Below are 12,810 nucleotides of genomic sequence, written 5' to 3' on the forward strand. Positions count from 1 at the left end.
CATCAGGGACCAAGGCTGTGTGAGCACCCCATGGGCCTCAAGCTTTTACTGCCTGCAGCTCCCTCCTCTCTGATGTGGAACAGGCGACCACACCTGGTGGGGTAGGAGGGGTGCAGGAGGATGCCCAGTATGTGAGCTTCAGGGGTGGGGGGAGACTCAGAGAGACAGAGGGACAGAGACCAAGGCTGAGAGAGATACATAGAGCCCCAAAGACAGACAGACAGACAGACAGACAGGCCATCCGCAGGTGTGCAACACCACACCTACATTGTGCAAATCTGGGATGGAACCCAGGCCCTGTGTGTGTCAGGTGAGCACTGTGACTGAGCTACAGCCCTCAAATTCACTATGTAGTGGAGGATGACCTTGAACTCCCGATTCTCCTACCCTCAGCTCCATGCTGACATTGCTCATTCATTTTATCCATCTAGACAATAATTACTCTGTAGCTGTGAATTGGGTCATATGACCAACCCTTCTATCATAGCAATCTATCCTTACTCCCCATTTGGTGGGAAGGGAAACTGAGGCAGGCTCCAGATGGAATCGTGCTCCACATGTACAGCACAGGGGTAGATGGGGCAGTTGCTCACCTGTCTCTCATCCTCTCTCTCCTCCAAGGATCCTGAGTACCCCTTCCCTAGTTTTCACCCATTCCATTTGAGCCAGTCATTAGTCATATCTGTATTACACAGGTAGGGAAACCGAGGCACGGCCAGCTGAGATGCCCTCCCCCCGAGATCACACAGGAAGCAAAAGGAGCTGACCATGAATGTGCTAAGTCCCAGAGCAGTACCTTGCTGAGCCTTCTGAGTCTTCAGTGCACAAAGACATTTTTCGTATTATCTAATGCTTGGGAGCAAGTTGTCTTGACACTTAGTAGAGCCCACCTGGGAGTGGCTAAGGTGGCTCAGGGATGGGGTGAGGGTCCAGGCAATCGCAGCCAGGGCTGGGGTGAGAGCATGGTTGGCGTTTCATCCATTAGATGTAGGGTGCAGTCAGCTCTTCTTTGAGGACTATAGTGGTCTGATGGGATGAAGATGCTCAAGGCCGTATTCATCTGATAGCTTGATGATAGTTGGAAGATGGCTCACCAAGATATTGCCCCCTGTGGGAGCCTCAAGCTCATTCTGACATTTAGCTGGAGGTCTATGCTCTTGTGCACACGACCTTCTCCACACAGTGACCAAAAGCAGAGTAAACACATCCCCACTTTCATGACATGGCAGCCAGCATTCCTCAGAGCATCATCTCCCAAGTGCCGGGGTAACAAGTGTGCCAGCATAAAATCCTCAATTTACAGAGTGCAGGAGAGTGACTCAAACTGTTTCTGGTTCACTTCATTCCTTTTATGGAAGTGTGGAATTTTAGAATTCATCCTCTGCCATTTTGCTGATAATCTTTATGTTCATTCATTTAATTTCTTTGAGACTTGCATCTCTCTATTTAACCATCCTGTCTGTCCTGGAACTCTCTCTGTACCAGCCTGACCTCAAACTCAGAAATACACTTGCCTCAACTACTGAGTGCTGGGATTAAAGGTGTGCATTGCCAACACTGCCCAGCTAAGATTGTCCTAAAAAAGTAAAGAGAGCTGGGCACAGTGCTCTTGGCAGTGATCCCAAAGCATAGGAAGGTGAGGCTGGAACGTCTCCAGGATTTTGAAAGAGGTAAGAATAAAAATGAGGCGAGAAAAAGAGACTGAGGAAGGGGAGGAAGAGGAAGGTAGAGGAACCCATGCCTGTCCCGGAAACATATTACTCAATGTCCACCCATCGATATTGGGTAGCTTGGCCACATGATCTCAGCCAGCAGCACGGGAGCTCTGTAAGTCTTCATCCTCAACGGAGAAGAAATAAGAATGTAAGTGGCAGTGGTCATATAACAAATTTGACTGCTGCAGGAAAAGACAAAAAAAAAAAAACAAAAAAAAAAGTTTTCACAGGGTAAAAGTTATTGCCTCACCTGGTAACAGCTGGTAAGAGCTAAGGATGGAAAGCCAGGCATGGTGACACATGCCTAATCCTAGCACTCATTAAGCATCCACAGGCCAATCTCTGTGAGTTCCAGACCAGTCATAGCTACATACTGAGACACTGTCTCAAAAACATAACAAAACTGATCATGTTGGCCAGAGGTGCTAAGTAGGTTGAAGAGGCTCTTGGGAAAGAGATCTCAGTCTCTATTTGATAATCCACAAAGATGTTGATGTTATCCTCCATAGAGTGGGAAAGCTGAAAGGAGGGGGGATTTTTTGGTTTTTCCATACAGTTTCTCTGTATTGTTTTGGAGGCTGTCCTGGAACTCACTCTGTAGACCAGGCTGGCCTTGAACTCAGAGATCCGCCTGCCTCTGCCTCCCAGTGCTGGGATTAAAGGCCTGTGCCACCACCTCCCAGCAGGAGGGCTTTTATGGATACACATTTGTGGCTGGAACCCAGGATCTTGATCATGTAGGCAAGTGCTCTACTGAGTCACACCCCAGCACTGCTCTGGGGCATTCTAGGCAGAGGCTCTACCAATGAGCTCTACCCCAAGCCCCCAACTGGGGGATTTTAGGCATTTGCCTCAAAGTTTCAAACTGTCCTCCCTACTTACTTTCCCCAGAACACCATGAAGAATACTAGTCTACATTTGGCTTTACCAAACAAGGAAACTAAATCCAAGGGTGCCAGCTTTTGTCCAAAGCCACATGCCCTTCCCGAGCAAAACCAAGCTGGAAGCAAGCCTGCTAGCTCTGGAATTTTCTTGGTGTTGAACTGTACACGTCTCCCACTCTTTTGCAGAGTGGGGTCAACAGTGGGTTGGTGCGTGCCAAAGACTCCATCACCAGCTTGAAGGAAAAGACTACGAGGGTTAATCAGCACGTTCAGACTCTGCAGGTATGACACTTGAGGCTCCCTGTGCCCCTCGACCGGCCTCTTCCTCCAGAGCTAAGTTCGCGCCTTGGAGCCTTCTTTCACCATAGTGCAAGCCCAGGGCCCCAACAGGCTAAGACCCTGCGCCCCATAAGCTTTCCCACTGCCTCTGTGTAACTCCGCCTCCCTTCCACATCCAGAGCGAGTGCTCTGTGCTGAGTGAGAACCTGGAAAGAAGGCGGCAGGAGGCAGAAGAGTTGGAGGGCTACTGCAGTCAGCTGAAGGTGAGCCGCTGTGGGAGGAGGGGCTGGGGAGGAAGTGGCCAGAGGAGCAGGAGCAGGAGGGCTTCGGGTGGCGAAGTTGGGAGAGTGCTTGCCTAGCATCAGGAGGCCCCAGGTTGAATCCTAGCATGGCACTGAGCTGAGTGTGGTAGCATCTGGACGCTGGACTCTGGGAGCTATATAACGAGTGGGAGGCCAGAGGATCGCGGTCCCGGGTGGGTGATGGACCGTGGGGAGACGGAGAGACAGAGACCTGTAGACGTGAGTCACACTGAAAGTTTTATTGAGGGGGAGGTAAGAAGATAAGGGAAAGAGACACAGAGACAGGACAGAAGAGAAGGGGTGGGGGACAGGAAAAGTCCTGTCTGCCCTCCAGAGAAACAGCAGGAGTGGTGGGCAGGGCTCTTTCTTTTAAGGGGCCCTGTGCACCTGCATGCAGACTAGCAGTCATGGAACCCTGGGCTGACCAGGGTACTGCCTGAGTGGATTCTGCCAGGTGACAGAGGAAGGCCGGCATAATGCCTGGATCCTTACAAGGGGTACACGAGAACCTCTCATGGCTACCGAAAAGAGTCACTGTCTTCTGATTCCACGGGCACTGCTTACATACATGCATACGTAACACCTTTACACATCATGGTTTTCCTTTTTGGGTTTCTGGAGACAGGGTTTCTCTGTGTAGCCCTGACTGTCCTGGAACTCACTCTGTAGACCAGGCTGGCCTCCAAACTCAGAGATCTGCCTGCCTCTGCCTCCTGAGTGCTGGAATTAACGGCGTGCACCACCATTGCCTGGCTCATAAGAAATATGTTTAAAATCTTTTAGATGTAAAAGAAAAGGAGCGCAGAGTAGTAGTGGGATGGCTGAAGGAGTAGCACGGGACGGGTATGGCGAGAGGGGAAGCCTGGCTGGGAAGCAGGAGCATCCTCCACGGGGCAGGCGCTAAGCAAACAAGCAGGCTGAAGGTGGGGGGCAGAACCGGAATGGGAAGGGGGGCCCCTGCCCTGATGGTCTGACCCAGGAGAACTGCCGCAAGGTGGCGCGCTCAGTGGAAGATGCTGAAATGAAAACCAGCGTCCTGAAGCAGAACTCCGCCTTGCTGGAGGTAAGAGAGTGAGTGTGTGTGGAGCGGTCCCGAGCTAGTGCGAGGTTTGGGTAGAGCCTAGGGATGGGGTTGGAGAAACTGTGGAGGGCAGGGACAAGTGTGTAGAGCTTGCAGAGCCTCCAGGAGCGGAGGAGGATCGGGCCTGACTGTGGAGGTTGGAGGTCGCGCTGGAGGGACCCATGGGGGAGCCACAGGGGGTTTGGTGGGAGGGACCAGAGTGGAGCCTGAGGAAGCTGAGTTTGGCAGCGTGGAGCCCAAAGCCCCTGGGTGGAGGTGAGGGGCCGTCTAGGGTGAAAACGTGCCAGCTTACTTTCCAGCGAAACGCCGAGAAAGCTTGTGGTGGTCCCTGAGATGCACGGGCTGGTTGTTGACAGGCAGAGCAAGAGAGGGGGCGGAGGCGGGTTGCAGCCTCAGGAACAGCTAGCGGGTGTAGAGTAAACGGTATCTCCTACCCTAATGACAGCTGTGAGGCTAGTTGGACGGCAAGCATGCTTCCCAGTTTCCTCTTCCCACACTACTTTGCAGTCTCGGGGATCCCCGGGGTGCAGGTGGCTGAGGGTGACAAGGTGCTGGACGCCCTGAGTCATTGCCGTCCCCTGCCCAGGAGAAGCTAAGATACCTCCAGCAGCAACTGCAGGATGAGACGCCGCGGAGGCAGGAGGCCGAGCTGCAGGAGCTGGAGCAAAAGCTGGAGGCCGGCCTCTCCCGGCACGGCCTGAGCCCTGCCACTCCCAACCAGGGCTGCTCCGGCCCACCCGGCAGCCCCGAGGAATCCCCGCGGCCACGAGGCCTGGCCTCCGGTGGCTGGGGCGCGACACTCCGCGCAGGAGAGGGTCCTTCGCTGACAGAGCAGGAGTTGCAGAAGGTCTCCACCAGCCTGGAGGAGCTGAGGTGGGCGGGGACTGGAGGAGGTGGGTGGACCGGGTCTCAGGAGGAGCAAAGGGCGGGGCCTCCGCGGAGGGTGGGTGGGCGGGGTTTGGGTGAGAGTGGGTGGGACCGGAGGCTTCGGAGGGGCTGTGGTAGGTGAGGGAGGATTAGAAGAGCTTGAGTGGGAGGGACTTGGAGGCTGAGGTGGGCGGGCCCGAGAGGAGCTCGGTGAGTGGGTACGAAGGCAGAACTTGGAAGAGGATTTGGGTGGTGGCATCGGTGCCTCGGGCTAACAAGGCACACACAAGACAAGGAAAAAGGCGGGGCAGTGTGGCACACACCTTCCATCCCAGCGCTGGCAGGCAGAGGCTGGAGGATCTCTGTGAGTTCGATGCCAGCGGGGCCTACATAGAGAGTTCCAGTACAATCAGAGACTTTTAAAATCAGAGTGCAAAGCTAGTCACAGGAGCTAGCCTTAGAGGCCAGGCAGCAGTGACTCACACCTTTAATCCCAGCACTCAGGAGACAGAGGCAGAGGGATCTCTGTTATTTCAAGGCCACCCTGAGTTACATGAAATTATTCCAGTCTAAAAGAGGAACAGGTCACACAAAGGTGATCCCAGCACTCGGGATCCCACGCCTTTAATCCCAGCTCTAGAGAGAAATGTGAGGTGGGAGCTGAGTAGGTCTGAGAAGCAGTGCAGTTGGGACCAATCAGACCTTTAGGTCTGAGCATTAGTAGAGGTGAGAACTCTCTAGTGGCTGGTTACTTTGCTTCTCTTATCTTCGGGAAAAATGTATTTGTTATATCATGAAAAAAGTATCACTACAAAATGAGGTCGACGGGGTGTGCATGGTCAAATCTCTACCCACCGTTTCTCCCTTTCTGATTCCTCAGGAGGGAGGTGTCCTCCCTGGCAGCCAGGCGGCATCAGGAGGAGGGGGCACTGCAGGAGGCCCTGAGGTTGCTAGGTGGCCTGGGTGGCCGGCTGGATGGCTTCCTGGGCCAGTGGGAGTGGGCACAGCGGGAACAGGCACAGTCTGCACGGGGCTTGCAGGAGCTGCGAGGACGGGCAGATGAGCTGTGTACAATGTAAGGGCTGAGCCGGCCTTGGAGGGGACATGGGGGTCCAGGGGAGAGTGGAATGACCCGAGGGTAGATAGTAGAGGAAAAAGATTGGCCAATCTGCTGGGGTCAAGTGACCATACCAAGAGGTAGAACTTGTCTAGAAGCCCCAGTAAGGGGTGGAGGTGTGGCTCAGTGGTAGAGCTCCTGCCTAAAATATCCCAACTACAGATTAAGGGGGTTGCCTCGGGGTAGAATCCCTGCTTGTGATCCACCAGTAAGGAGTGACCGCATGGCTCAGCAGTAGTATATTAGCCAGCAGAAGCCCTGGCTCCTGTCCCTGGTGGATACGGGGACCCCCATCAGAGCAGAGGACAGGCAGGTGTACAGCACTGGAAGGTGGACTGGCTGATGTTGGCTGTCACAAGCTACCCACATGGCTTGCTCTCGCATCTCAGGGTGGAGAGGTCAGCAGTGTCTGTGGCTTCTCTGAAGAGCGAACTGGAGGCCCTGGGCCCAGTGAAGCCGATTCTGGAGGAGCTGGGGCGGCAACTTCAGAACACTCGAAGGGGAGCTGACCACGTCTTGAATTTGGATAGGTCTGTCCAAAGCACCTGTGCCCGCTGTGCCAGGTATGGGGAGAGGTAAAGCTTGCACTGTGGGTCACAGATAGGATGGCTCATTGTCATTGTGAGAGATGTGTTTCTATGGATTGCAGACTGAGACTCATGTTGCATTGTGGGAACAACTTTTGTCCCACATGGTAAAAATTGGCTTCTTGTGGAAAGCAGGGATTGGGTGCATTGACATTTGAGACATGGTACATTGTGGGAAGTTTGGCATGTCAGGAGGGTGGGTTCTCAGTGACCTGCAACATTACACTAGGGGTACTGAGGGAGAGCTCAGGAAGGGAATGTCTGCCTTGCAAACAGTCGGGAGGAGCCCTGCAACAGCCAGTCTAGTTGAATCGAGGAGCTGCAGGTTCAGAGACCCTGTCTTTAAAAGTAAGGTAGAGAGCTAGAGTACAGTTAAGAGCATTGGCTGCTCTCCCACAGGTCCTGAGTTCAAGCCCGGCATTGACATGGGAGCTCACTACCATCTATAATTGTAGGCACGAGGGATCTGACACTGTAGACAAAACAACCATATGCATAAATAAACAAATCTTGATCCCAGCAGTCACAGGCAGAGGCAGGAGGATTGCTGTGTATTTCGGGCCAGGTTGGTCTGGTCTACACCGCAAATTCCAGGGCATCCAGGGCTCCATAGGGAGACCCTACTTTTAAAAAGAAAAAGGGAAAGACTGTGACCAGAGAGGTGACTGAGTGGATAAAAGTGTTTGTTCTGGCAGCCATACTCACCACCTGTGCATCCCACTGTGGGAGCAGAGAACCCGCTCACCATGGTTGTCCTCTATCCTCCACCCTGCGTACCCACACACACCCATACAATAATTAAGATTAACGGGAGGCGGCAGGAGAAGTGGTTCAGGGGTTAAGAGCATTGGGTACTGTTGCAAACGACCCAGGTTCCATTCCCAGCCCCACAGCATGGCTCACAAACATCCAGGAGATCCAGCACCCTCTTCTGGCCTCTGTAGCACCTGTCTGTACACATGTGGCCTGCAGGCACACCTACACAACAACAAACTCTTAAAATACGGTGCTGGAGAGATGATTCCGATGATTAAGAGCCCACACTGCTGTTTCAGAGGACCCGAGTTCAATTCTCAGCATCCACACAAGTTGACTCACAATCACCTAGAACTCTGTCTCTGGTGGGAAACCAATTCCACTGGCCTCCTTGGACACACACACACACACACACACACACACACACACACACACACACGCAAATGCAGAGGTTAAAATAGTGCAGATAAAATAAAGGAATGAGGAAGACATTCCTTGTCCATTGCCCTTTCACCCACACATGCACACACAAATATGTGAGACCCCCATTGTGCTTTGGAAAGCAGGTAGTGGGTTTCCAGTACATCTTATGGTCAGGTTAAACTTGTACACTTTAGATAATGTCTGGTAGATTGCACGAGGGTCCTAAAGAAACAAGGCCTGGCTTGGTGCTTTATGTCTTTTTTTTCCAAGACAGGGTTTCTCTATATAACAGCTCTGTAGACCAGTCTGGCCTCAGACTCACAGTGATCCACCTGCCTCTGCCTCCTCAGTGCCGGGCACTGGGATTAAAGGCCTGTGCTACCCTTGCTTGGCTGTGGTTCATGTCTTTAATCCCAGCACTCGGGAAGCAGAGGCAAGTAGATCTCTGTGAGTCCCAGGCCAGCCTGGGCTACAGAGTGAGTTCCAGGACAGCCAGGGCTATGTAGAAAGACCCTGACTCAACAAAGAAAAACTAAAAAGCCATGACCAGATGGAGCCTAGTCCAGGGCCTCCTCCATCTGGTGACTGTCCCTCCGCAGCCAGGGGCAGCAGTTGTCCACGGAGTCCCTGCAGCAGCTGCTGGAACGTGCGCTGACCCCGCTGGTGGATGAGGTGAAGCAAAAAGGCCTGGCCCCTGCCTGCCCCAGCTGCCAGAGGCTACACAAGAAGATTCTGGTACCAGGGACCATGGGTTGCCATGACCCCAGTTACTTTTGTGTTTGGCAGGGTGTGGGCAGCCCTGGCTCAGGAGTCCTGCTGGCCTGTGGCAGGGACTTCCTAGGAAGCCTGTATGTGAGCAGCAGGTCTTGTCCTCTGTGCAGGCAGGAGGACAAAGAGTTTGGTGGCTGCTGAGTTACAGCCCAGTCACTCTGCTACCTAGGGTCACAGACACTGGCCCAAAGCATATTAATGTACTGGGGCTGGATTATCATGGGATATAAGGGCTTTAATCCCATGGACGTGGGCCTGATTTTCTGTAGCCCTTCAGGGAAGTCAATGGACTCAGAGGTACCCTTGATGCCACACGGGAGGACCCACTTACACAAGTCACAGCTCTGTAGCTGTTAGAACTTGAGGGACATAGAGAGGGACTACATGTTGGCCTGTGGGATGATGGGATAAAAATTATAGTGAGCATCTGTAGGAATACATGGGAAGTCATGGCCTGGTGCATTGTGGGATACAGAGGTTAGTGCATGATGGGATACTGGCCTAAGGGATGATGGGATATGAATTGCAGTGAGCTGCAGCCCCAGTACAAAGAAAGTCACAGGGCATGGTGAATTGTGGGATATAGAAAACTATAATGCTAGGGTACTTTCCTGTGACAGAGGCTGGCATCACAAATACAGGGTCCTGGAATTAAGGGATGTAGTGGGCACCATGCACTTCTGGGATCCACACAGTACAGGTCAATTCATAGGCATCAGGGTCACAGAGCTTCAGATGTGACTCAGCTTGCTGGGATATAGTTCAGTGCATTAGGGACACTCACAGGCTTCCTGAGAGGTGCAGTTGGGGACACCAGTGAATTGTGGGATACCTGGGGTAATCCCCAAGGTCAAGGCCTGATAGGTTACTTTGGGTGGTATGTGGGCTCCATGCGACCCAGCTCCCCCTCCACCCCTAGCCCAGTCCAGCAAGCCCAGCGGCACCTACACTCCTCTCCCCAGGAGCTGGAGCGCCAGGCCTTGGCCAAACAGGTCAGGGCAGAGGCCCTGAGCTCCACCCTTCGGCTGGCCCAAGACGAAGCCGTTCGGGTCAAGAACCTACTGCTGACGGACAGGATGAAGCCGGAGTGAGGATAGAGGCAGAGGGCATGGGCCAAGGGCATGGGAGGAGGGTGAGGTCTCCAGAAGGGATCCTGGTCCTCCTGCTCTTGCCCCTCACCCATCCTGGTCCCCAGCTGGGCCCCCCAGGCCTGACCCCCAGCTGACTGTCATTGCAGGGAGAAGGTGGCCACTTTGGACTATAAGCATTTGAAGATGTGTACCCTCCATGACCAGCTCAGCCACCTGCCACTTGAGGGGTCCATGAGGGCTATGGGAGGCGGAAGCACTGGAGGGGCTCCCCCTAAACGCGGGGGCCCAGGCTCTGAATAATAAATGGCCTCTCACGCTGGCATGAATTCTGACTGAGTTGTCAGGTGTGGATGCTTTGAGAAGGGTGTTTCCATGGGATGAGGGGTAGCCTGAGCTACATAGTGACACCCGATCTCAAAACGCAACAGGGAAGGGATACAACTCAAATTGTAGAGCACTTGCTGAGTTCTCTAGATGATCTGGATCCATCTGGACCACCCAGGATGCAGGTGCACACTTGTCAACAACAGACCATCTACACAGAAAATTCCAATCCAGCCTGTGTTATAGAACACCCTATCTCAAAAGAACAAAGAAGGGGCTGGAGAGATGGCTCAGTGGTTAAGAGCACTTAACTTCTCTTGCTAAGAACCTGAGTTCATTTTCAAGTACCCTTATGGTGGTTCAGGTAAAAGAATCTATCATAATTGTTGACCATTTATCCCCAATCCTGAAAGTCACACAGCAGTTAGTTGGGGAGATATGGATATTCCTGTGGTGGCTACCTGGTCCTTATGACATCAGGGGTCCTGCTCAGCCAATGGAGGAGGGTAGAGTAATTGAGATTATATTGTGGGAGTACAATAAATTCCTATTTGCAGGTAAATGAAATTCAATGCCTTAAAATAACCTCTCAAGTGTAGGCATCCATAGTCAGGACTACCCAAGATTTATCATAACAAGTTTTATATGCTTCATGCTTCTGGCTTTAGAGGACAGGAGATTAATGCTACTAGTTCTACAAACCTACCATTCTTTGAGAAGCAGGTTACCAACAAGGGACCTGACTGGTTACATTGGCAACTCTGTAAGTGTTATTGACCTCAAGTGCTAATTAATATCTCCAAGGAGATATAATCAGTATTAGAAATAGAGAGCAAGGTGATCTTGATTGATTCCATGGTCGGTGGGGACAGACGTGCCAAGCAGACAGAGCTTACATGGAAAGGAAGTTTTATTGGGAAGGGAGTGGGGGAAGAGCAAGGGGATAAAGAAGAAAGAGGGACAGGGAAAAGCGGGGGGGGGGGACATAACAGACAGGGATCTATCTGACTCCTCAGGGAGATGGTGGGAAAAGAGACAGAGCAGGTGGGTGGAGTTTGCCTCTTAAAGGGCCAGGCTATGTACAACTGCCATGTACACAGGGCTGAGAGGCAGGGCCAGGTTCGCCTGGATTACAATAAAGTGGAGTCTTTATGGCTCCCCTCAAGGAATACATTCTCACTGAGAGTTAAGAAGAAAACAGTTTAAATGGAACTGTGGAAATAAGTGCTTCTGTTAATGAACCTATCAGCGGGCTGCCTGGACAGTCACCCAAGGTTCTTCTACAACATTGGGGCATCTATTTTGGCCTACTATGGGAGGCCACAGTGACTCCATTCCATCTTGAATTAAGGTCAGAGATTTCAATTTTATTCTTGCTTCTCAAGGCCAAATAACAGGATGTTTTTGATTTAGGGCCTGGTTACTAGATGTTTTGAAAATTAAGGAGGTAATTATGCTTGTTTATTTCTTGTATCATATAAAGAAGTCTTTTGCCCTCCCCTTTTGCTTTGGGTATAAAGGGATTATGAGAAATTTCTGAGATCTTCATCATGTATTACAGAAGTATCATTATGTTAGGTGTTAAACCACCAGAATTAACTTATGATGGAGGAAACTTACCTTGAAAGGTCTGCAAGAAATACAGACTCCAGAATATCTTTTATTTTTTCCGCCTGTAATTTTAAATGTACTAATTGCATTCTTTCTCTAGCCTGTATATGTGTGGTGTATCTCATAAATACATTCCCGGTCTCCTGGACACATACATCTGTGGGAAGTCAGGAGGATGACTTCTCATTTGGTTGTGTAATTTTGATATACAGAATATATACTAGGTGCCTTGAATTTTTGAAAAAGCCCTAGAGAAAGGAATCCCTTCTCCCTGAAAGTCTTCTCAGAAGAGTGTGTGTGTGTGTGTGTGTGTGTGTGTGTTGTGAATATAACGGAGGTAGAATTGAAATGTTTTGACCAGAGGGAGAACTGTATAATGCAACATGATAAAAATATCCTGAATTGTATCAATATACAAAATATCTTAAACATGTGTAAAAGCATGCATACATAGATATATATTATAGATATATTTGTGTACAAAACATTGTAAACAAAAAGACCTTACACAATATGAAAAATATAATATACAAATTATCTGGGAAAGGAATACAAACTTTATACATAAGTTACCTCATATGAGAATCTATAACCATTATGTAAGTTGTCTGCAGCTATGCTAATCTATCTGTATCCCATCCTAACCATACCTTTCCCATCCATGCCCTGAACTTATCTAAAAGAGATACTTGAGTCTGGGTGTCACCTTCCATACCCAATCCATAACAACTAAAACCAGCCCTATGCAGGTGAATATTATCCCTTAAAGCCAACAGTAGGGAGAGGGGGTGTTGTATTCTTAGACTTATTTCTTGATGAAATTGGACACTGATAACTTCATGGGATCCTGTAGAAAAAAATTTAGAGCAACAAAAGTCTTGAGAGGACAAGCTGTAACATTTTTAGCTAGTCTCCGTATGGCGGGAGATGCTTGACTGGAGTTCTTTTTTTTTTTTTTTTTTTTGGTTTTTTCGAGACAGGGTTTCTCTGTGGCTTTGGAGG

The 12,810-nt window shown here is 50.8% G+C and overlaps 1 protein-coding gene across 6 annotated transcripts in view; it reads left to right on the forward strand.

Moving 5' to 3' along the window:
• Positions 1-10,205, forward strand: part of LOC101827717 (testis-specific serine kinase substrate) — a 28,064-nt gene extending 17,859 nt beyond the window's left edge. For 3 of the 6 annotated variants that reach the window (XM_040736203.1, XM_040736202.1, XM_040736198.1), the window contains exons 3-11: positions 2,786-2,881; positions 3,058-3,141; positions 4,160-4,243; positions 4,848-5,134; positions 6,009-6,203; positions 6,635-6,820; positions 8,611-8,746; positions 9,745-9,869; positions 10,020-10,205. In XM_040736203.1, the coding sequence (XP_040592137.1) occupies positions 2,786-2,881; positions 3,058-3,141; positions 4,160-4,243; positions 4,848-5,134; positions 6,009-6,203; positions 6,635-6,820; positions 8,611-8,746; positions 9,745-9,869; positions 10,020-10,173 (1,347 nt within the window). In that variant the 3' untranslated portion in view covers positions 10,174-10,205. Of the gene's footprint in view, positions 1-2,785; positions 2,882-3,057; positions 3,142-4,159; positions 4,244-4,847; positions 5,135-6,008; positions 6,204-6,634; positions 6,821-8,610; positions 8,747-9,701; positions 9,870-10,019 lie in introns of all 6 variants that reach the window. The other 3 variants (XM_040736201.1, XM_040736199.1, XM_040736200.1) reach the window with 3 other exon arrangements.
• The last annotated feature ends 2,605 nt before the right edge of the window (positions 10,206-12,810 follow it).

Source organism: Mesocricetus auratus, unplaced genomic scaffold (assembly GCF_017639785.1).
Source record: "Mesocricetus auratus isolate SY011 unplaced genomic scaffold, BCM_Maur_2.0 Super-Scaffold_100054, whole genome shotgun sequence".
NCBI classification, from domain to species: domain Eukaryota; kingdom Metazoa; phylum Chordata; class Mammalia; order Rodentia; family Cricetidae; genus Mesocricetus; species Mesocricetus auratus.